We start from the raw sequence: 26,428 nt of genomic DNA, 5'->3' as shown, positions 1-26,428 counted from the left end.
GTCATTCAGCTAATCTAATTGCTCATGAGTGGGGGAAGGAAAATACAAAAGGACAAACTGCAGCTGCAAGTTCTAAGCATTTCCTCTAAAACCCCCCACTGAGAGTTTGTGTAATCTGACCTGCAGTATGCTAAAAAGGCTATCTGAAAACCTTGCCTCTAGCTGATCATGTGACTTACAGAGTACTAAAATGTAAACAAACTCCTCTAGTAAAAAATCTGAGCCAGTGCCCCTTTAACATACACACATTGATACCACTCATTAACATATCAGTCCTCTAAATGCCTACACAAGCGGTCACAACACAAGACCTGTTACTACATTACCTGCCTGACCAGTGTGTAGTGGCTTTACATGGCCTCACTGCTATAATTCCGTATGCACCCTCTGTATGTCCGGACATCATGAGCATGAACCCTATATGTGTGGGCTACTATGTTCTATCCATATCATCATGCACTGGTGTGTCATTTGTATGTAATGCTCAGTACATGCCAGATATGTTGCTCATTCAGCCTATCATGTGCCAACTGTAATATTTGGATACTCTCCCTGGTGTTGACTAGTACTTCCCCAATGCATGTGTAGTGCTACATACGTGGATTATAGGTGACATCTCTGCTGAATGCGATATCAAGGGTGTACCTGGTGTCTACCTTCCCTCTCAATGCCTGTTCCATGCTACAGACCATATTATACTATCAGCTGTCCTGTGATTACACACATGACAAGTATTCCTGGTGTGTAATTTGGCAGTCCATGTACATGTACTGCATGATCCCAGAGGGAGGTACTGCTGTATGAACACCCCACAATCACACATGTGCATACATGGCCAGCCACACAAACACACACATGCACACAAGCATCCTACATGCATCAACCTCCCTCCACTTCACCTGAGTGACCCTAGAGACAAACTAACTACCCACCAGGATGCACGCACACACATAAAGGTGAGGTTGCACAATGATAGTACACTCAGTCCTCCAATTACCTCTCTGTCAACATGTCATAATAAGAAGTTATGTACCTACCATAACGTTCCATGTTAGTTGTCTTCATCTCGCCTTCTTTCTTGCTGTTTGCTGTTTGGGATCGGAACTGATCCTCGGCTCCGACTCGGCCATATTCAATAGCTCAAGAGCTGTTTACTGGCTCGAGGCTACCCCTTATCCCATGATGCCTGGCGACAGCTACCCAGATCTCATTTGAAATAGCTAATCTAGACATAATATGAGAGAAACCAGTTATAAAAAAAATGGTTGTTCCATGCATCCTAATATCTAGAACAGGTTAGGAAGACCTAGCCAGAAGAATAACAATAAAAGAATACTCAGCCAGTGAAAAAGGACTCCTCTCGATCCACTAGGACGGGGGGATGGAGGGAAAGACGCAAGAAAGAAGGCGAGATGAAGACAACTAACATGGAAAGTTATGGTAGGTACATAACTTCTTAACGTTAAGTTGTCTATCTCGCCTTCATTCTTGCTGTTTGGGACAGCGTCCCTAGCACCTAACATCCTGGGTGGCTCAGTGGATCAGACTCTTCAGAACAGTGGAACTAAAGTCAGCTCTGCTCCGGGAGACCATATCCACCTTGTAATGAGAAATAAAGGTATGAGGGTTTGCCCACGTGGCAGCAGCACAGATGGAATTCATGGACAATGGCTAATGCCCTAGTAGAATGACCTTTCGGTTTAGTTGGTAACTCTTTATTCCATAACTAGTAAATAAATGTAATAGTGTGGGACAACCATCTGGATAAGGTCACCTTGGAAACTGGGAAACCTTGTTTGTTTAAGGCATAAGAAAGGAATAATTGGTCTGACTTTCTTATTTCTTTAGTTCTATGCAGGTAAAACGTAATTGTCTATGAATATCCAATTGGTGAAGTTTGTACTCTGCCTTGTTGGTATGATTGGGGAAGAACACAGGGATATCTATAGATTGATTTAAATTATTTTCTGAGCAGACTTTAGGAAGAAACAAAGGATTAGTCCTCACAGCAACTCTGTCCTTGTGAAACACCAGGTAGGGAGGATGAACACATAGTGCTTGTAGTTCTGAGACACACCTAGCTGAAGTGATAGCACCAGAAAGAGCGCCTTCCAAGACAGAAACTTGATGGAGCAGGACGCTGCCAGTTCAAAGGGAGGCAGAATTAAAGAAGTTAGGACTAAATTAAGGTCCCAAGGAGGAGGGGAATCTCTCACTGGAGGTCTAAGAAGAGATGTTCCTCTCAAAAAAGCTTTACAGAGCTTATGAGACATGATGTTAAAATTTGTCAAACCGATATGAAAATTAGAAATGTCCGCTAATTGTACCCTAATCATAGCAGAAGCAGCCCCGGAGTGAAAAATTTGTGCTAGAAATTCAAGAATTTCGTGGACTGGGGTTGAGAAGGGATCCACATTCCTAGACTCTGCCCAATAAGAAAAACGTTTCCATTTGCTAGCATAAGTTTTTCTCATTGTAGACTTATGTGAGGAAACGATAATCTCACGGACTGCTAGGGAAATGCTGGGAAGCCTGGCTAAGGTTGGAAGTGGAGCAACCAAGCTGTGAGCTGGAGAGTTTGGAGGGATTGATGCAACCCGCCTGATTGATGAATCAGGAGATCTGGAATTGGGTCCAGAGTCCAGGGCTGATCGAGAAGGTAGGGGTGCAGGAACGGGAACCATATCTGTCGAGGCCAGTAGGGGGCAATGAGGATCATTTTACAACCCAACAATTTTGCTTTCTGCATGAGTTTTGGTGTCAGGGGAGATGGAGGAAAGGCATAAAGAAGTCCCTGAGGCCAATCATGGACTAGAGCGTCTCTGGGTATGTGACCTGGAAGCGGAAGAAGGGAGAAGTAGTTGCTGCATTTGCTGTTGAAAGGGGTGGCAAAAAGATCACAGCAAGGCTGTCCCCATTTGCGGAAGATAATATCCGCAACTTCCTGATTCAGATACCACTCGTGAGGCATGAGGATAGCTCTGCTGAGCCTGTCTGCTATGACGTTGGATCTCCCAGGGATGTGCATCGCAATCAAAAAACGTTGGGAGGAAATCGCCCACTGCCATAGTCTGAGTGCTTCTCGACACAGGGGTAGGATCTGGTTCCACCCTGCTTGTTGATGTACCACACCACTGACATGTTGTCTGTTTGAATTGTAATGGTCCCGAAAGGAAGAGAGTCTTGAAGGGCTTGCAACGCTAGGAGCACGGCTCTCATTTCTCAGACATTTATGTGCAGATGGTACTCATGAGGTTGCCAAGTACCTTGGGACTGTCCTGCCCAGATAATGCCACCCCCCACCCTATCAGGGAGGTGTCTGTAGTCACTGTGGCTACCGGAGTGGGCTGTATGAAAAGTCTGCCCTGAGTCACTAGTGGGGAGACCACTCACCAAGAAAGGTGCCTTTTGCATGCCTCCATAATCAGGATCATGTGAGACATGGGTAGCTGCTGGAAAGACCACTGCGTGAAAATAAGCCACTGAAGAATTCTCATGTGGAAACGCGCTAATGGAAGTAGAAGAATGGCAGCTGCCATGGAGCCCAGAGTTTGAAGGACATACCTGACTTGGATCCTTTTGCTCTGCATTAGGATTTACACTTGTTGACGAATTGTGGACACTCTTTCCAGCGGTAACCTTGTGAACATTTCCCTTGTGTTTAATTCTGCTCCTATGTAAGTGATAGACTGACAGGGCAACAAGGCAGATTTTTCAAAATTTATTGTAATACTTAGCTGGGTGCAAGATGTGATTGTATAATCCCGTGCTTGTAAGTGTTGATGCCTGGTGGTAGCAGTGAGGAGCCAGTCGTCTAGAGATGGAAACACCTGGAATCCTTGACGTCTCAGGTGAGCCGTGACCACTGCCATACATTTGGTGAACACCTTGGGGGTTGTGGTGAGACCAAAGGGCAGAGCTCTGAACTGGTAATGACTGGTCCCCACCCGAAAGTGAAGAAATCTCCTGGAGTGTCTGTCCATCTTGATATGGTAGTATGCATCCTGAAGATCTATCGAGCACATCCAATTGTCCTGACCCAGGAAGGGTAGAATGGACTGTAGCGTGACCATCTGAAACTTTGTTCTTTGTACAGATTTGTTTAGTCTGCTGAGATCCAGAATCGGTCTCCAGTCCCCTGTCTTTTTTGGTACCAAAAAGAATCTTGAGTAAGTTCCGGATCCATGCAGGTCTGTGAGGACTTCCTGAATAGCTCTTTTTTCTAACAGTTTTGAAACATCTATTACTGCTTGCTCCTTCAGATTGGGTGGAACATCTGGAAGGGGCTTCTTTGACTGTAAGGGGGATTGATGGAAGGGAACTTTGTAACCTCCGGATATAATGGATAGTACCCATCTGCCTCTTGTTAAATTTTGCCAGGCTTTTGTGTACAGCGAAAGTCTTCCCCCGACTGCCTCCACAGGTGAGCAGCTGGGCAACCCTTCAGGGATGCTGGAAGGGCTTGTCAGAGGAGGATTCTCTATTGCCCTGGTTCTGCGGACCCCCTCTGCCATGAGGGTGGTGTCTATTATTGTTGTTTCCCCCTCTGCTTCTGGAGGAAAAATCACCACACGTGTCAAGCAAGGCTCCCTGAGATTTGTGGAACCACATCTTCCCACTCTTCTGCCCCTTGGGGTAAGGTCTAGAGGGAGTGGAAAAATGGACTCCCATGGCAGAGAGAGTCTTGCCTTCTTGCTCACACCTAGTCAACGTGTCTTTCACCTGTGGCCCAAAGAGAAAGGAGCTATCGAAGGGGGTATTGGTGAAGGACACTTGAAAGGGTTCCACAAAGTGACACAGCCACATCCAAGCATGCCTCCTGAGGGCCACACCCGTGCCTGCTGCTCTACTCGCTCCATCGGCTGCACAGGAAATGAGCCTCATGGAGGAGTTAACTACAGAATTAAGAGTCGCTAGCTGGGAAGCTACTTTGGCTTGTACTCCCTCAGCTCTAGGATCCTGAAGGGTATCTCCAAGCTCTTTAAGGAGATCCCTTTGAAGGTGAGTAAAATGACATAGATAGTTCAGGGACCTCATGGAGAAGATCGCTGAAGTAAACATTCGCTTTCCGTACCTGTCCATTGTCCTAGACTCCTTGTTAGGGGTATGAACAGATGAAGAGGTATCTGCTAACTCTTTCTTGGTGGCTGCTGCTACCACCATGGCATCAACGGGCACACCTTTAGAAAGGAATTGCTTATCCTGGGGGGCTGCAATAAATTTATTAGGTCTCCTCGGAGTTGTTTCACTGTGTCCGGAGCTGACCAAGCCTTTCGAGCCACTACAGACATACGTGGGTTGAAAGGAGGAGAAACCCAGGAGGTGGAAGGTCGGGAACCAAAAGCATCCAGGAATACAGACACATCCTCAGAAGGGGCTAGGGGAGTCCAGTTCCCCCTCTGCCTAAGCATTTCAAGGATGTCCGAAAAGGAAACATCTTCAGAGCAGGATCTCTGGGACCCTTCCGATTCATCTAAGTCTGTATCAGAAGTGACAGACTCAGGGGAGTCAGTGTGCTTCCTCTTGCACATCTTCTTCTGAGGGGGCTCCTCTGAGTGATCAGGGGAGGCCTTGGAAGAAGAGGAAACACCCAATGGGGTGTCCTGGGGCATCGGTTCCCTACGCTTGGGGTCTGGAGGAGGAACAGAGGTTGGCAGAAACACTACGGGGGACGGAGCCGATAGAGCTAGTAGTGGAGCTGTCTCGGGGGACAGCACACTCCACATGACCTCAAAGGCATCCCTGCCTCGAGGCAGAGAAAGCTCTGGTTCCGAAGAAATAGTAATTTTTCTCCACACTGAGGGGGACGGCTCCGAGGCCGATGTTGGAGCCGAGCTTATCTGCGCCGATGCTCAGAGAGGGAGAACGGGGTTGGACAAGGGTCCAATGTCACTCGCCCCCCTCGGAGCCGACGATGGAGCCCTGGCATCCAGATTCCTCGATCGAAGGAACTATCGAGGTAATCGGAGCCGAAGTCAGAGCTGAAGGAGAGATGGTGATCAGAGCCGACGGTTCCACTACTCGAACCCCAACGAACTCCAGCTTCGAACTCAATGGAGTCGGAGGAGGAGCAGAAAAGGAAGTGGATGGAGCCAATACCTGTTGAGGAGGGCTAGACAATAATTTTGCTAGTGCCTGTGATTTAAGCAACCTACTTACTACTCTCTCCACATCATGATCTGACAGCCTAGAGGATCGGGAGGAGTGTGAAAAATGGTGGCTACATTCACTTTGCAATAATGGAGACCGAGGAACCGAATTAACTTACTCTAATGAAGGGGACCTCAGCCTCTTATGGCTCCGAGATGGCTCCGATACATCCGATGGAGCCGACGGAGGGGTTGTCTTGTCAGTGCCAGCCAGAACCGACATACTGGGTAAATCCTGTACAAGAGTCAGCTCCGAAGGTGGATTTTGGGGATTTCACTGGCTGGGAACTCTTTGCCAGTGAATCCTGACGTTTTAACAGACCCCTAAGGATCAATTTGTTCTTACGCTCCTGCAGGACTCTTGGACTAAAGGCATAGCAAATAGAACAAGAGTCCTGCAGGTGAACAGCGCCCAAACAATAGACGCAACTAGTGTGCCCATCTGTCAGAGACATTTTCTGACAGCATGAGTCACACTTTTTAAAGCCAGATACTTTAGCTTCCTTAGACATGACCCAACTACAAAAAAACTAAGTACCACAAGGGAAACACAGACAGACAAATAAGTACTACACTAAACAAGTACAGCTATAAATATATATAACCTTTTTTTTTTTTTAACGATAGCAGAAAAGGAAAGGAGAGCCTCTAAGTTAAACGGCTATCCTAGGGAGAGGGGGAGGGGGGAGAACTCTCTAACTTAAACGAGTTCTAAATAAAAGGGAACTAAGAAGAATGAAGTACTCAACAACACGTACAGAATAAAGCTAAAGTAAAAGATCTATTAGTTTAAAGGGTCTAAGAGAATATTTTTACACAAAAAATGAAAATATACAAGCCTGAGCCAGAAAACGACACACCTCGCAGCTGAAGCGGCAAATGAGATCTGGGTAGCTGTCGCTAGGCATCATGGGATAAGGGGTAGCCTTGAGCCAGTAAACAGCTCTCGAGCTATTGAAGATGGCCGACTTGGAGCCAAGGATTGGCTCTGATCCCAAACAGCAAACAGTAAGAATGAAGGCGAGATAGACAACTTAACAGCATGCAGTGCAGCTATAGTCAATCTATGCTGGCAAAAGTATACATGTGTGTGATGCATGTGCTGTGTTACTAGGTGAAACCCCTTCCCCTGGATACCTCTGCGCCCATGAATACGGTATTTTTGTGCACTTGTTCTGCACCTTCCCATGAACTGTGCAGCACACCTCACAGGTGTACAGCCCATTGCTGAATGTGTACTACTGTGTCAGTTATGTCAGCTTTACTGCTCACAGATCCTATGTTTTCCAGCAACACATACCTGGTATGATATGTGGACAGATGTCATTTGTGAATGCCTGATGTCTGATGCACAGCTCTTAACATCAGTGGACCATGTATGACCAATCCAATACTCTTACACTGGCAAACATCAGAGCATATCGTGGCTATGGGGGGGTGTATTTACCTTTATTGATATGACGCATCCATCCTTGATCTGCCATGGGACCACATCACCGCATATCTCAGCAGTACATGAGCCCGATATGTAACATATGTCCTGTACTTTCACATGCAAAGTCTCCGGAATGTGTTAGGTGTGCAGATGCTGACCGCAATGCATACACATCGTGCAGGCATATTTGTGCACACCCTTATCATGACGGTTTGTCGCACCTCTTGTTGTGTGTACTACAGCAGTCCCTACTCCTGGCAGAGGTATACCAGCATGGGCCATCTGCATTTGCCAGTGTATGTTTAATCTGCCCTACACATGTCCCCCTATTCTGCATGATTGCAAGGTCTACTCATGTGCACATCCTTTGGTGTTCACACACTGCTGTCACTATTGCTGTGGGTGTAGGGTTACGGCTGCCACAGGTCCTCAACCTATGTGCAGATACAGCCATTCTTGCATCCTTAGAATCCCTGCTGCAGTGCACTGGTGTGTCATGCTGACACCTCTCCCCCCTCCTTCAGCCTTTTTGCAGATGGATGATGAGTAAGCCCTACACATGTGTGTCACTTTACAGTGTCCCATACACTGAACACCACATGTTACAGCCTAGTCCTAGCTGATAATGTGGACCACTGTAATGCCTTATGCCATAGTGTATCTCTACAGTAGCCATTGTCCTACAGGTATATACACTGGTGTTGCACTGTATATGGGTGCTGTTCCAAACATGTCCCTACTGTAGGCCATGTCTCCCACCATTATGTTACTCCCTGTGGACACATTCCACAATGACAGGAAGTTAGTTATCATGCAGGTGTCTAACATACCCTTCCAATACCCCATCATGGTCACCCCTGTGAAGCCATGCATTTCACAACAACAATACGTGCACATGTACTGCATGCATTCTGGGTAGGTGTGTTAGATGTGTGCATGGCATATACCATAGCCATTACATGCCCGGTGTATTAGGTTCATAGGTTCATACTAGGCTATCTGCCCTAGGGCATTTATAAGCCTAGCCAGAGTGTGTTTGGCTTTCGCCACCCATTTTAAATAAATTTTGCTATGACTTTTTTCGAGGTTAGTATACTGTGCCTTTGTCTAACAGTGACACAGAAGTGATACCCAGGGTAAACCTACGATCTCCCATCCACTCATCAAGATTCCTCTTGAAGAGAGTCAATGAGGGACTCTGCCTAACCTGAACTGGGATTTTATTCCAGAGTGAAGGGAGCCTCTGGGTTATGAATCTGTCCCTCCAGCATGTCCTATTTATTTCAGTGCTGAGGTTCAAGTCTCTCGAGCGCGTAGCTCGATGGGATTTGGATTTTCTGAGGTGCAGCATGTCCATTAATTCCGGGTTGGACATGGCTTTATACATCAGGCACAGATCGCCTCTGAGCAGGCGGTATGCCACTGAGTAGAGCTGGAGTTTCTTTAACCGGGCAGCATATGGCATCTGTTTGAGCCCTTTGATCCTCTTGGTACTTTTGGGGTCATTCCAGTTGCTGCAGGTGTCTGGTAAGGTACATCCCAAAAGGGGCATTGTACTCAATTATGGGCCTGATGAGGCATGAGTAAAGAGGCACGATGACCTCCCCTGATCTAGATGTGAATCCCTTCATGATTAGGTGGGCTATATAAAATGTTTTTCTAAGCACTTTGGCCACGTGGTTGTCAAATGAGAGATTGCTATCAACTTGGGTCCCCAGGTCCCTAATTACTTCTTCTGTACTTAATGGATTACCACCTATGTGGTAATTTGTGGGCACTTTGTTTTTGCCAAAGGGGATGACTATACACTTTTTGGCATTTAGCATGAGGCCATGGCTCTGGCACCAGTTGTCTGTTTCTATGAGGCCCTTTTGGAGGATGCTTGTGTCGGATGGAGAGTTGATTATGGCGCCCAGTTTGCAGTCATCTGTGAACTCGGTCAGCCACAGTCCTTCCGTGTTGGCCTGTACCTCCGAGAAATATATACCGAACAAAAGAGGTCCCAGGACTGAGCCTTGTGAGACGCCACTTGTAAATGGTTTGCAGTCTGACATGGCTCCAGCAATTCTAACCATGTGGGTTCTGTCCTTGAGCCAGTTTGCAACCCATCTAGTGACATAGGGGTTTATATTTAAGCTGGTGAGCTTATCTATAATGCCCGAGTGGGGTATTGTATCGAAGGCTTTTGCGAGGTCCAGGTAGGCTGTGTGGACCACCTTCCCCTCGTCAATGACCTTGGTGACTGTTTCAAAGAAATCGACCAGGTTTAAGAGGCAGGATCTGCCCTTAACAAAGCCGAACTGGGTAGGATCCAGTGTCTGTAGGTCCCCAATATCTTTATTTATGAGGTCCATGATGATCCTTTCCATAGCTTTGCAGACCAAGCTAGTCAGGCTTATAGGGCGATAGTTTCCAGGATCCGTTGAGGCACCACCTTTGCGGAGAGGGACCACTGTTGCTGTATGCCATTCTTTGGGTACATATCCTGTAGTAAGGCTGAGATTGAACAGTAGTTTTATGTTTGGGTTTAGCTCTTCTTGGAGTTCATGTGGGACGCAGCCCGGGACACCGTCTGGTCCCATTGATGCTGTGTTTTTTGCTTTGGAGAGGGCGTCTCTTACCTGAGCATCTGAGATGTCAGGGGGGCAGCACTCTGCTGGGATAGATATTTGCCCTTTTGGTGGGGGGGGGGGGAGAAGTTTGCACTGAACCTGTCAGCTAGGATGTTGGCAATGTCTGTGGGTATTGGCAAGCATCTACATAAACCATACTCACCAGCTACAGGCTGCAGCCTTGGTGGTATGCCAGAGGGACCTACATAAGAGGGTGAGAGATGCATAGTCAGTGGCCACAACTGCGGCAGTGCTACAGGGTGAGTGCAGTATTACAATACATCAGCCTTACATTTCCACAATACTACCACATATGGACATCTGTTTATCACTACTATGCAGCAACAAAATATATCTATGACATGTCAGATATGCATGATCTACCTGTACCGATGCGGATGTATACACAACAGTGGTCTACGGATGTGCCCTGTGACCTTACCTGCACGCTCCTTGGCTGGTGTGTGGGTGGCACCCACCTCCACAAAGGCGTCTGGCGGTTGGTGTGTGTCCGGATGTGCAGGTGCCATGAGGCTGGCCAGGAGCTCCTCCACATGTGTCAGGGGGGGATGGATGGCATGCTCCCCCCATGGAGAGGTGATCCCCCTGGACTGCAGCAGCACGCGGACGGACATTGCGAAGCAGGTCAGAACAATGATGCCGGACCTGCTCATAACTGCGGTTGTGCAGTCTGACATCACTGACCCTGTGGACTAGGTCATTCCACAGGGCGGTCCGCTCCTGCTGATCATGGGCGGCCCGGCCAAACAGGACAGGTTAGCACTACTTCATTTTCAGCAGCTGAGTAAGATGGTAGCCGTGCATGTGACATCTTGCCTGAAAGACATAAAGATGGAAACAGGTCTGAGCAACTCATACAGCAAGGTTACCACAGTTCTTAATGCACATCTCTGTCACCCCCCCCCCACATCAGCGACAACAAACTGTACACACAACTCATTAGGTACATCTTACCTACCAGTGGGACAGATACTGTATTGTACCACACTTTGTGCTATGTGTTTGTAGCCATGTTCCCTGTGTGGACACTATCACTGCTGGCCTGTTACAGACTATTCACCTGCTTGCCATTGTCAGGGCCACTATGGTTCCATAAATAACAAAATGCCCTCAACGCTGTGGTGAACTGTCTCAAAAATAGGAAAACAAGCAAAAACAAAGACAGTATGTTCACCAAAGATAGTGTGGCTTTTAAGGGACTTTTTATTTTGTTTCTTGCTTTTATTTTGGCATCAGTTTATTAAAGGAAGTTTGATTTCGGATTTTAACAGCTCGTGGATTTGTTATATCTGGAGCCACTATCTTTGGTGAACATACTGTCTTTGTCTATGGTTCCATAAATGTCTGTGGTATGGCTGCTTTGTGATTGCTGCACATCTGACATTCTGTGTCATTGGGGATATCTATGCATGCTGTTGGACATGTTCCGGGATTGTGTAGACTATTACTACCAACATATGTTCTATAACAGTGACACAATAGCATGCATATGTACTATTGCCCAGCAGAACCACCTCTCCAAACCCATCTGCCCATGTTACCTGGCCACATCACATGTGTGTCCCACCCTGGGGCCTCCTCATGTACTGGTTCAGCAATACCGTCAGGTGGAACCGACCCAGGGGATGTTGTCCCCCCCCGGGGGCACACACAGACATGTTCCTGTCCCTTGAGGGCAGGTCCAGGGTCTGTTCCATAACGGGCTCCACAGACACATGTGGGATGTGCTACATCACTCTGAGGCACCCAGTACACATTTACAGGGCTGACATGCTCCTCCTCCTCAGCCTGTAGGCCAGGCACCTTCAGGACGTGGACTGCTGTTGTGAGTAGCAGTGGGTGGGAGGCTTGTTCCCATTGTGTCCATATTGGGGCCCATGGGGCATCCACATCACAGATCACACACACTCTCCAGGATGTTTAACCACTATGTGTCACATACCACCCCTGTAGACTGTCCTCTACATCTACCAACCCTGACCACCTCCACAACTATACCTGCCACACTTCCCCATATTCCCATTTCCTACTTCACAAACAAGGGCAATGTGGTCCCAACAAGGGGTTTACATGTGACATACTCGTCCATGTTGCATACACTGACAGCTGTAGATATCTGTGTGTATCGCTATGTGTGCTGTTTCCTTGCACATAGCATGCAGCACTGTGGTAGTAATATAGGGGACATGTATTTACATACATATATGTTTGTGTGTGTGTTTGTATATATGTAGACGTGCATATAGGTATATATCTATATATGTGTAAATATATGTGATGTATATATGTGCTCATATATGTCTACACATGGGTATCTGTATATTTGTGGACATACATGTATATATATATATATATATATATATATATATATATATATATATATATATATATATATATATATATATATATATATATATATGGGTACGTATCGCTTCACCTAAAACTCATTTCACCTAAACTCATTTCACTGAGACTAATTCACCGAAAGTTCATTTCACCTAAAACTCATTTCACTGACATGTAGTACTCTAAGGCAAGTCAAAGGTATATGTCCTTTTCCCCACTGTAGTGCGATCCTGGTGATAGTATATATATTAAGGGAGGTGAGGGAGGCATAGCCCCCCCACCTAGTTGGCTTTTACTAAATAAAGTAAAACAAAACCAGACAACATAAAACCAAAATAAGTTGGGGGCTATGTCCCCACACCCCCCAACTATATATACTAACACTAGGATCACAATACAGTGGGGAAAAGGACATATACCTTTGACTTGCCTTATTGTACTACTTGTTCGTGAAATGAGTTTTAGGTGAAATGAACATCAGGTGATTTGGTCTCAGTGAAATGAGTTTAGCTGAAATGAGTTTTAGGTGAAGTGATACGTACCCATATATACATATCTATATATCTATATATCTATATATATATATATATATATATATATATATATATATAGATATTATATACATGTATATATGTACACAGATGCATACCTATATGTGGGGTACATTCTGACATTAGGTCCACAATCTCAACACCTTCCTGCACAGCTGCACTGTTCTGCCTTGCTACAACACAGACAGGTACCACATATGGACACAGCCTGACATTGGGGGGTATATGTAGGGCCAGATTGCAGGTAACCCTATTACACACCTATGGCATTCCTGCATGCTACAATACAGATTAACCTGAGTATCCTGCAAGGGGTGGGCTGTGGATCCCACGTGTCCATCATAATGGCATTACTTCTACCACCAGCTATTGGCCACGTAACATACATACTTCCCATTACACAGCACACACTATGATGGCTTACATCTTATCAGTGAGTGCTGCTCTGCATGGTTGAGGGGTATAGCCCACTACCCACAGGGACGGAATCTATTGTCCTTAGCAGTTGTTCAGCTGAACATCATTACAACAACAGCTGAAGGCACATATAAAGCAGTCCACATCATCTATTTCATTATTATGGACCAAGTACTACGGCCAATTACATACATATATACTTCACATACCTGTTCTGGGACTGCAGACTCTTCTAGAGTGTTTGGTATTTCTTTTTTTTTTTTTCTTATACGTGCAGTCTCTCTTTCTCTGTCTCTCTCAGTCTCTCTCCAGTAAATAGAATGAGCTGCTTTGCATAGATTGCAGCATGGAGTTTGTAGGTGATGCACATGATCAGGTGATGGCCTCTGCACTAATCAGTGTCCTCCACTTGCTACCTGCATGCAGCATGCTGTGTACCACTGTCATGGCAACCAACTACTATAAATCCCTACATCATGTGGGCGCGGTCCCTTTACCTTTCCTGTATGATGGACATCCTACTTGTGTGTGGGCATCAGTGTTACAGACAGCAGGTAGCAATATTTCTTACAGGAGAACCTGCACACTCAGGCCAGCTACATATTTGTAGGAGGTTCCAGAACTACAGTGTGAGTAGAGTTGTATGCATTGTATAGCACTGGTGTTACAGGGTTTGTGTATACATACTGCTTTAACTTGGACTGCAGTCTGTCCGCACAGCTCTCAGCTGTGAGCCTATTCTCTTGATGGCCAGAGGTGTGCCTATTATGTTTTGTCTGTTCACCACACATGTCTTTTGTCAGATATATCACTGGCAATGTACGTGTTGAGTGCTATCAGTACATGGCTACATCCATTTCTGTTTCTAACTTTATATTCCTGACTAAGGGTATGTTGCAGACTATCCTGTAACACCAGCGACTTGCTTAGTGAATGACAACAGTTTTACACATATGGGCCTGTGTTCCAGCCTCTGTCCTCTACCTACATACCAGGCTTTGCACATATGACATGCTGTCATGGGTTGTTCTGTAGTGGGCTATGAGTATGTCATTCTGCCATTCCTGCCATCAGTCCACTACTGTTGTGTCCCCCACACATGCTGTGGGGTTGGGGCCATACATGTGTGGGCTTCACCCATGTGTGGCCTTATGCACTCTAGAGGCCAGTGTATGTAACAGTGGTATATTGCCTTGTTCTATTGAGTCTGGGGGGGATGCACCGTAACTAACCTAGGCTGTTACAACATGTGGGGGTATCAGGGGTATGCTGCCTTAAGGTATCTGGATGTACATTACCATACAATCCACCTTGGGTAAATGCAGGCCTACTACCTCCTGCCATACAGACTGTTCTGTTTGTCAGTGTGATTGTGATAGTGGCACCTATGCCTTATTATGTAACAGTTACATCCCATTGTGTCAACTGAGGTCTTTACCCCGAGGGATTGTGTACAGAGTGTAGATAGAGGTTGCTGAACTATACATCTGCATTACTTACTATTGTTTGTTTGGTATCCTGTGGCCCAGTCTGTCTTTACTATTGAACTTCTTGAAGGCCTCAGCCTGGACAGCAACATATGTCAACCTTTCCAGACTACTGTATTAGTATAACTCTTTCTCAGTTGCATTACTCTGTTTATATGGATGTTGTGTCTAAACAGCTATATGACATGGCATTTACAACTGTAATAGTACACAAATAAAGCTTTCCCATGTATGCAAGCCTGTGTGTGGTGTTATATCCTTTGACCTCTCTGTGGGTATATGTTGCAGGCAACGATTGTCATTTGCATGGGTGTCTCATACAGTGTCCAGTTGGTAAGGTGGTAACTGTAGGCATAGTGGCTGTTCCATATTGTGAGCACTTTCTACATATGTATCTTTCTATATATATATATATATATATATATCTATATATATATATGTATATATATATATATATATATATATATATATATATATATATATATATATATATGTACACATGTATATATATATATATATATATATATATATATATATATCTGTATCTGCATATATGTGCCTGTGATATGTATCCTAGGGATGTTGATTGCTTCCACATTGTACATTCCCTATGGGAGCCAGACTGTACTGCATGATATGTTACTGATACCAGCCTGACATCATACATGTGGGATGGAGTACTGTTAACATCTTGTGCCCATGTCGTGTCAGGTCCTGGTTATCGGGAAAGACAGTAGGGAAAATAGCTAGGGATATGCAGGACGGGTGTAGGGAACGTCCATAGCTGCCCATTTCTTCTACAGCAACAGCTGTGCATATACACTGAATTTGGAGGTAGATTTGGACACTCAAGCCACTGAGAGAGGGGTGAGGACAACAATAATATGTTGTGATGCTAATTAAACCAGATTACATGTGTCCAGTGGACAAGTGTGCGAAATGGACAGCTATGTATGGAGCAAGATTTTTTTTTTTTGGGAACAGATTGCCCTTTTTTTTTCAGGTGAGAGTGGGATGTTGGGGAGGGGTAGCAGGTATATTTGGGGAGGTAGGTTTGTAGGTTAACAGACAAGACAAACAAGATGCATACAGGGTCGGTATATGACATGAGGTCCCCATCCATTGGCAGTCACCAATGCACATTCACAGCCCCGAAGGTGGCTGTGCTGGGAGCTGTGTCGCAGAGCCAGGCTGACCCTCTAGTTGCGACACATGGCCCTCGAGCTGACACAGCAGATCTCCAACCTCCATGCAGAGCTCGCTATGCACCACGACCCAGACCTGGCGACGGATGACAGGTTCCTGTCCGTGCCCGTTCACGGGGTGGGGGGGTGGGGGACGAGTCCCATCCCCTGAGGCGGATCCACCCAAAGGTGGTGCAGGACCAATGGAGGAGGAGGTCCCAGGTTTAGCCCCAGGTGTGCTGGTGCCTGGTGCCACGGCCAGCTGAGGTGGGACAGGTGGGTCCACTGGGACCTGCCTTCCCAAACGTGCTATGGTGTTTACATTTTATCTTCATATGTGGGTTAGTAATAGTTAACACATTTCAGGGTTAGGTATAACAGCATGCATAGATATTCCCATTAACCCAGACACCAGATACGGAACAGTTGCATAGCAAATGGAACACATGCATATATGGGACCACAGTGGTAATAACAACAGCATGCAGGTACATTGATGGCACTATGCCACCAATGTTGGAATATTTCAATATAGCACATGCATGGAAACAGATTTAAATAATTATCAACCAGTAGGTCATAATCAGAACAGTGAAGTCATTACATACCAGTTGAGGTGGGTATGTAGTTTATTGTTGGAGATATGGTGATGGGGGGAGAAAGATGTCAATTAACAACTAGTATATTCCTGTAGTCTACATTACTTTCCTAGTCAGGGCTGTTATCTGTACCTTACAAGTATTACTACACTACCCTATAGCCTTAGATTGGACAGTGATATGGCTGTCGTCATCTTTATACATGAACTGGTTTTACCTTCAGTATACACCTCTTACCTGGTATTCCTGTGGAGGAAATGTTTAACACTAACTAACTGTTTCTACACATACTCCCAGATTCTGGGTTGATGCTGTGCACAGAGCTGTTCATTTCTTTCTGCACAGACTCTGGCCATGTCTTGTCTACATGCAGGTGAAGCGGGACATATCGAGATTATTGCCCTCTTCATTCTTTAGTGACTTACCACACTCTTATACAGGTTTTCCTACGCAGTTATATTATGTGGCACAGTGTGGGTGACAGTGATCAGTGATACCTTATTATTCAGAGCACCTGCAACACTCACAATTCCATACAATACCAGAGTAAACCGTACCAGTACAGTGTATCAAGGTTTTTATTTCTTGGCACAGTGTTTGTATCCAACATACCTCTGGGAGCAATGTTTGTTAGCACTACCTGAATGTTGCCACACAAAGTACCACATTACACATTAGTATTATGCACATACATCTCACTCTATTACTGTACACACACTGGTCACAGCTTGAAAACATAGGGGTGTAGATAGGACATATTTGGGTTATTACTCTCATAACAGTTTAGGGAGTTGCTAGAGTGACAGGTTTGTTCTCATAGATGTGTGACAATCAGTTGTATTCCCTGGGAACAGGCTGACAGGCAGCAGATGTGGGCCCATATACTGGACATTCTGGTCTTATCTGTACACTTGTGGGGTATGATTCTGTATGCAGCCTACTTCCACTCCCACGATTCAGACCATGGCTGTGTCTGCTACAACTTAAACACTGTCCATCAGAGTTGTGTGTGTATATAGATATTACTGTACATCTCCTATTTGCTTTTTGTCTTATAATTCTCCTGTTGTTTTGCATTCTGACCTTGTATTTCTACACTCTTATACAGGATTTCCTAGACAGTTATATTTTGTAGGACAGTATGGGCGACAGTGATGGTAATAACTTATTATTCAGAGCAACTGCATCAGTCACAATGCCATACAATACCAAAGTAAACAGTACCAGTATAGGGTATCATTCTTGTATTTCTGGGCACAGTGTTGACATCTGACAGACCTGTGGGAGAAATGTTTGTTAGCACTACCTGAATGTTGCCACACACAGCACCAGATTCCACATTACTATTATGTACATACATCTCACTCTGTTACTGTACACACTCTGGTCACAGCTTGACAACATGGGGGTATGAATGGGACATATGTGGCTTCTTACTCTCATAAGGTTTTGGGGAGTTGCTAGTGTGCCAGCTTTGTTCTCATAGACGTGTGTCAATCAGTTGTATTTCCTGTTTGCTGCCTATATGTCTGGGATCATCCCACTGATTTCCCAAGGGGACAGGTTGACAGGCAGCATATATGGGCCACTTTACTGGACATTCTGGACATATCTGTACAGTTGTAGGGTATGATTCTGTATGCAAACTACTACCATTGCCAGGATTAGAACCATGGCTGTGTGTGCTAAAAATAAGACAGTTAACTTCTCAGTTGCATGTGCTATTCAGATTTTGTTGTCTGCCTTTTCACTGTTTTCTGTCTATGTGTCTCTCAGTTGTACTAAATGGTCTTTGGGGATTACACCAGTCATATACAGGCATTCCTAGACATTCTATTTATGGTGCACACTGTGGGTAACAGTGCTTAATACAACAGTACTATTACATGATTGCAAATCTACATTACCATATGATACCAGAGTATATACATGCGGTCCAGCAGTTAGACCTTTACTGTCAGGCTATTACGCTTTTATTTACATACAAACTATATGAGACTCTTCCTGCTATATTCTCCGGTGTATGTAGTACTTGCCTTAAACAATACAGGTGTTATACAGGGAATTAATTTACTAATACTTTTAGATATATTTCCTATGACAGTACATGCAAGAGTATTACTGACTTGCCTTGCATAGCAACCTCTCCAGGCGACTTCCGTGGGCCTCCTGGTTCGTGGCCCGCTCACTTGCAGCTGTGGAGGACATGAGGAATATTTAGTCATACCTATCCATGACATACACGAGCTGGCAATTATTACACACATAGTGGAATGATACTTACACACAGCTGGGACAGCCCCTGCCGTTCTAGCCTCTTGGATCCACTGCTCCAAGAGGTCCCCCTTATGCCGCTTCAGGTCGGCATAGTGATGCTTGACCTGCTCACCAGTTCAGGGTATGCCAGTGGTACAGGTGAGGTCATGGGTGAGACGGTCCCAGGCTTCCACCTTATATTGGGAATCCTGGTACTGGCCCTGCAGCAGTCTCTGCTGATGGTCTCTGACAAGGAGTCCTGTCATGACTCTGGACTCCTGGATGCACCAGCACTGTGCCCAGAAGCACACACCTTCTCCCCTTTCTGCCATTGTGCCTGCAAGGGGAAGCTACAACCAGTTATAAGATGTATTCCTGCCTGTTGGATTTAAGTAGGGCCAATTTCCTGCACTTTTCCATGATTGGCCGGTTTTGAAAAGGCAAGGCTATGGGCAAACCTGCTTACCTAAGGCTGGCATTGTTTAAAGGGGGTATACCACTGGGCACACTGAGTTAGCTGGCCTACACATTGCTTACACCTCCTAAGCTGGCCTGTGCAATCCTTAGCATTACTTACATTAGACTTTGCATTATATTTTCATTTTGGCATTGATTTCTTATTCATTGCATCTTATATAAATATATTTGCCTGGTATCCATGATTCATGTGTACGTACACTGTATGGGGTCCTTGTGTTTTATTGGGGACTTCAACACTCTATTACAATTACACCTCACATCTGGGCTTACTGCTGTACACCATTTCACATAGTGCGTTACAGAACATATGACTGTATACTGATTCCATTCACAGGTTCAGTTTGATTTTACAATAGTGAGGACTTGTTTGGTGATGTCTCATTCTTCTATACTGCTGTGATGGCTTGGAGATTAACTACTGTGCTTATAGTGTAGACCTGCAAAGCTGTTTATTTTGTTGCTGGGCAGAACAAGCGCCGTTGGGTACAAGGTGATTAAGGCACTTTTGAGCAGTTGTAAGCGGGTTTGCACAGGTTTGTGCAAGGGTAAGCAATGCTAACCTCTGGTTAAATATGTTTACAGAGAGTTAGCTTCAATATTGCTTAACCTGTGTGCGCATTGCTTACCCCCATGTAAATGGGCTTAAACTCGCTTACTAGTGCTTAAATATGCTTACTACTGCTTATTGGTGCTTACACTTGCTTACTAGTGCTTACTCCCACTTACAATTGCACTGATTTAGACAGTAATATCTAATGGTTCTTGGGAAGTTGGGGGATTTGGAAGTTGTATGGAGTTGTCATTCATTACACATTTTACCTTCCATTTGTATCCATGATTCCTGTGTACATATACTGTATGGGGCACATGTGCTTATCTGGGGACTTTGCAACATTATGACACTGACATCTCACATGTGCATTTAATGCAGTACTCCAGTTCACAAATATATGTTATTTAGTGGGTTATGCAACTAAAATATTGGTCATAATGTGATTTGCCATGGAAAATGGAATGTGCTGCAGTGGGACTCGAAGCGGGAATGCCTGCTCGTAAGGCGAATGCTCTGCCCACTACACTATTGCTATACTGCTTCATTTGCATATATCTTCCTTGTTATCCTCTTCAGCCATTTAAGCTGCATTAACCATAGCTAAGCGATGGGCGCACCGATGCACCTACAGTTAGCTTTCATCGGATTCTTAATAAAAAAAAAGATTATTTGATTTGTATTTACTATTGCGGTTGTACACGTGGCAGAATGTTTCTGGGGATATGCGGACACCTATGAGTGGTCTTGCTCATTCCTTTGGCCTTTCTGCAGTTCTTTGTTGTGGTGGCGTGTATATTCTGAGAGCTCTGCTCTCAGACATGCCCCCTGCACTCTTACACGCTCTGTGTAAGATTAGGAGCTCAGGCATCGTGCCTTCATTAACATGCATGGTGCGCTGCCACCCTGCTCCAAAACAGCCACTTCCGTGCAGGACTAAGCTAGTCCTGCATGGAAGAATAGTAAATCCGGGGGAAAGACTCTTCTTTCATTAGATAGCCATGGTACGTTTGAGGCCACCATTCTGAAGTTGTTGTCATTGTACACAGAGACATATAAAATATATCATCACTTGACAGGCAAATACAGGTGGGTCACATTCAATGTTTTCTTTTCTTTTTAATTATTTTGTATAATTTGATGGAAGATGCAGACTTCGACATGTTTAAATGGGGCAGTTCCTTCAGAAAAGGAAACCATACTGAAACAATGTTTTTACCTGGTACTTTTCTTTAACTGCAAGCTCTTCAAGTATTAGTTGGCATTTCATTTTACTCAACTGTTGAAGCTGATGTAAAAATTCTTCCTTGCCCTTTTTCCACATTCTGTCTTTGAGATACCTAAACAGGAAATTTTTAAATGATCATAAAATAATTTGACATGCTTTTCTTATTTGTGCCTCAAATTGTTAGCACTTCTATCTGGTTGTTTAAACCCACTTTCAAAATATGTACTAACCTGCAAATTTAAATCATTATTTCTTACAAGAGTATATTTATCAGGAAAGCAAATGTTCTTTTTATCCTGTTAGAGTATGTTTATCTTTACAGGGGACTTCCCTGTACTCCTGAAACGAGCATATTCTCCACTGTTTTCTAAGTCTAACTTCTGAAGTCCTGGTAAAGGTATATATTCAAAAATGATGCTGTAAGATGGCATCTACAAGCTGATATGATTTGCTAAGCATGACAGTCAGCATAGGATCTGCATAGCTTGAGTTATTAAAGAGTGTATGCAAAAAGTTATGAACAATATGACATATTTCCATGTTTACATTAATAATGCTAAAACAATGTGATACTGTCTTGTTGGGGTGGTGTATTCAAGTTGTAGGTGTTAGCAACATGACATTAAAGCATGGTGGGTAATATGAAGATATTCTGAAAAATAAATGCTCTTTTGGTAATACAGTTATGACTATATTTCTATAGCTACATTGATTTCATAAAAGCTGTGTGACCTACAAATGAACAAATGGGGTCACCTTATACAAAACATTAAGGCACACAATATTGCCACCTAGTACAAATGGTTCTATAGATTAATATTGTTTCAAACTATTGTTTTGATTTACCAAAATCATACACTCTAAAAGAAACACCAGCAACCTAGTATCCTCTCTCTTCTTAGACGTGTCAAAAGCATTTGACACAGTTTCACACCAGTGCCTACTCTATGAATTAGTCTCTCTAGGACTTTCCCATTCATCCCTTATCTGGTTCCACAGCTATCTCACCAAATAGACTCCAGGCTGTAAAATGGAAATGAGATCTCTCCCTCTTTTTGTCTCTGTCGATTTACCTTAGGGATCTATTTTGGGCCCCTTGCTATTCAAATTATTCACTAATAATCTTCACAAAGCTACCAAAGTAGCCTCTATTGTACAATAAGCAGACAATACCAAGGGCATATGCTTTTCACCAAGTCTACTGCTACTCTACAAGATGACCCAGGACTCCTTTTCCTCAGTTGAGGCCTGACTAAATGATTACCAACTGATTTTAAATGCTAAGAAAACAAACAAATGAATGCAGTTTTTACTCAAATCTCTGTCACCACAGAAACAATCAACATCACATCAGCAAATAATATCACAAATTAAAAAAAAATTCAACACAAAGCAACTTGGTGTCTTAATTGAAGATAACTTAAAATATGATCAATGCACCACTCAAGATATTTAGAAAACTCACCAAAAGTTGGTCATCCTCTACAGAAAAAACCTTTTCTCACTAACTACTCAAGGAATTCTTCAACATCTTATATTTTCCTTTCACTTCTCTATGCAGCACCCATCCTGACTAACCTTCAGTAACATTTACTCCACCTTAAAACATAAAATAGTGGTTTGCTGCAATGAAATAACTTAAGTTTGCATCCAGCTTACCAAACCGTTCACAGCACTCCCCAGCACTGAAGCACCTCCACTGGCTCAAACTACCTAATTACCTTACCTACTCCCAACTGCTTAGTGCCCGCAAAATAATACACAAACCCGACACCTGCCCATCACTATAAAACATCCTCAAGCACTATTTCTCTCCTAGGAATCTCTGCTCACAAAACAAATATCTCCTTACTAGGACAAAGTCTCATAACAGTTTAGGTGACTCACTTAACTCAATCATTGCTGCTAAGTGCTGAAACTCTATTCTACCAGATCTAAAATAACACCCAACTTCCTTATGGGTATACTCGTGCTCCTATCCTGACTAAACCCACCTTTTTTCTGTTTCTCTTCCACTGCCAACCTCTTTATCAATGATCTTGACTCTTTCACCTTTCTTATCCCTGTCTCTTTCTCTTTCATCCCCACTACTGTTCCTCTAACTAACCTATATCAGTAAACCCCCCCATTAATATCCTCTCCATACCCACAGCATCATCTTACCTACCATTATCTCAACCTTTCCACTATCAGAACTTTTTATATTTATGTTTTTCTTGCTTTTGCTTATACCTTTCATCCTCCTCCTCTGTTTTCTGTTCCTCTTCTAGTCACATCCTACCTCATTAATGTCAATATACATTACGCAATAAATAGATAACATGTATATACCAGATCATCTCTTCTCAAGGGAATTCTCCAGGCAAAGCATTTTAACTCAAGTGAATCTATGTGCATTATCATTGCTCTTTTATCTCCAGCTATTACAAGTTAACGTCTTTGACTTGTGTAATATATTATAATGTCTAAGGTATATGATATATGTCTTTACTATTTGCCTCAATACTACCTGCAAAGTAATTATTAAAATGTTTAATTTTTATTGTTGTTCATTGTAAATATGTATTTTATCTGGAGTTTTTTCTCCCTGGGTCTCCACTGAAAATGGTACCTGCGTCCAGTCAGACTTTCCCAGTAAACAAAACACAATAAATAAGTAAATAATTATATGTATAATCTGTATTAATCTGCAATATCAGAAACAGCATGATACTATCCCCACTGGTCATACATCATTAGAAAGCTCTTGAAAGTGTCACTGATATCTTAGATCTGTCTTGCACACTTACAGAAATATAACCCTTTAATTTCCATCACACTAATATTTTTTTGTTAAAATAAATTTTTTCTTTCACAAATCTGCAATACAAAATCAATATCTATACACAGGCCTTTGATATCAATAACAGTGTATAGCCCACTGCCTACTGAAGAGCTATCATATTTTACATTTTTTTTGTAACTGACATCATCTATCAGGTATTATAAATCTAATTGTGTGTTTTCAGTAGAGGATTGTGGAGAAAAGCTCTCAGGAAGCAAGTGGTTTCCTGGCTTAGAAGATCTCAGGAAACAAATGGTTAATTAAACAGGTCTATATTACGGAGCTGAAATGCCATAACATTGAACACCTCAATGCCGACAAGTATTCAGCGAAATTCACTTCCGCGGTCCGTTAAATACTTGTTGAGCAAAGAGGTAGATGGCCAAATACACAATGTTGCCGCTTTCTCCACTGTACTGCGATCTCGGAAGTTGGCATATTTAGTTGGAGGGTGGGTTTGGTTTAGATAGAATTAGTTCAGTTGCATTGCAGGGCAAGTATTTATTTGCCCGATATGTATTCAGCGAATCACAGAAGTGAATTTCGCTGAATACTTATCGGCGTTCAGGTGTTCGATGTTATGGCATTTCAACGTTGTAATATAGACTCAATTAAACACCTGCTGTTCAGGGTCAAATGCGTTAAAATACCTTGCTTGGAGAATTCCCTTGAGAAGAGTTGATCTGCTATATACATTTTATCTATTTATTCCTTAAATGTTAGCAGGGCGGCCACGGTGGTGCAGCGGTTACTGTTGTCACCTCACAGCAAGAGGTTCCCTGATGTGATCCTTGGCTGGGGTGCCTTCTGTGCAGAGTCTGCATGTCCTCCCTGTGGTCACGTGGGTTTCCTCCCTGTGCTCTGGTTTCCTCCCACATCCCAAAGACATGCTGTAGGTGGATTGGACACTCTAAATTGGCCCTAGGTGTGAGTGCGTGTGTGTGTGTGTGTGTGTGTGTGTGTGTGTGTGTGTGTGTGTGTGTGTGTGTGTGTGTGTGTGTGTGCCTTATGTGGAACGTTGGGCGCCAGGCTGGTGACTGGACACCAGAAAAACTCCACTGCCAATCATGAGCGGACAGGTGATCCGCTGTGGCGACCCCTAACCGAGAAAAGCTGAAAGAAGAAGAAGATTCCTTAAATGTTAGCCAGAAAAGAAGTACTAACTTGTGGCTCAACTTTGGGTACTCAGGCTGGGAGCTCAGTGAAGTTAACAAGAATGTTAATATGTAGTATTCGGAGATATTTGTTTACTATACATTTTTCAAAATTAATAGTGCTGTTGCAACATCTGAATGTTACTCTTAGTTATAACATGTCTGGTAACTGTTTTGAGAAATTAGTGTTCAAGAAGATCCTAGCCTTTCTGGCCAAGTATTTTTAAGCATGTCTTTTCTACCCATGACATATTATGTAGAAAAAGAGACTTGGTAGATGCTGATTGTGTAGCCTATCTAGCCTGGCCACTTCCTGCAAGTATTATTTTTTCCAACTTTCTGATTGTAGAAAGGACACTGACTTCTCCTTCTGGCCCTCCCACCAGTGCAAAATATGGCTATCTGCTAGCAACCACCTCACGTGATGACTTGGCCCTATTAGCTCAATATGTCAGAATCATGGGAGACCTTCTCCAGCTGTGGATATTTTTTCCTTTTCCTTTAACATACTCTGTGCTACACATGTATTGCCTCTTCTTAGCTTCATGTATGTGCATGCATACAAGATAATGAGAATGTCAGGGCTAATACAGGGAATTATAATCAGGTCTCCAGTCATAACCAGGCTGTATATGTCCAAGACATAGACGTCAAGAAATTCCCCTTGAAAATGAAGCAAGAGAGGTAAATCTAGTCATCCATGTCAAGAGAGGCCCAGGCTTAATTACTTGTACTTCATGGAGCTTTACCTGCCCCCATGTAAAACAACAGACTGATGAAAAAAACTGTTAGTAGCGCTAAGTGTTTTACAGCTTTTAAAGCTGCAATACCCCTACTGCTGCCATCCGGACAGATTCTACCACAACATATTGGTAAGAAGGTGTAAAGCACTTTATACTTCATTCTGGAATTTAAAATAAAGCCTAAATGAAGTATGAAATGGTTAACAGCTTCCTGTTGCTCATCTGTGGTCACACTGACCACTCTTAATCTCTAATACAAGACTAGTGTTAAGAACGCTTAGCAAAAACTTGTTAAACAACTTTCTAATGCCAGAAAGGTGCTTAATGAGCTTGTCTTTTCCCCAATATCAGTGCGTAATCAAGGTGTTCCATGCACTACAATGTAATATATT

At 43.7% G+C, this 26,428-nt stretch overlaps 1 protein-coding gene across 2 annotated transcripts in view; it reads right to left on the bottom strand.

Annotated features, from left to right (window-relative positions):
* LOC122795754 (ankyrin repeat domain-containing protein 53-like) overlaps positions 1–26,428 on the bottom strand; it is a 397,950-nt gene that overhangs the window by 129,464 nt on the left and 242,058 nt on the right. For both annotated transcript variants that reach the window (XM_044064067.1, XM_044064068.1), the window contains exon 5: positions 21,307–21,427. In XM_044064067.1, the coding sequence (XP_043920002.1) occupies positions 21,307–21,427 (121 nt within the window). The remainder of the gene's footprint in view (positions 1–21,306; positions 21,428–26,428) is intronic.

Source organism: Protopterus annectens, chromosome 2.part2 (assembly GCF_019279795.1).
Source record: "Protopterus annectens isolate FY-2018-M chromosome 2.part2, PAN1.0, whole genome shotgun sequence".
NCBI lineage: Eukaryota > Metazoa > Chordata > Ceratodontiformes > Protopteridae > Protopterus > Protopterus annectens.
The sequence above is the reverse complement of the archived record's forward strand: the minus strand, read 5'-3'. Positions and strand labels throughout refer to the sequence as shown.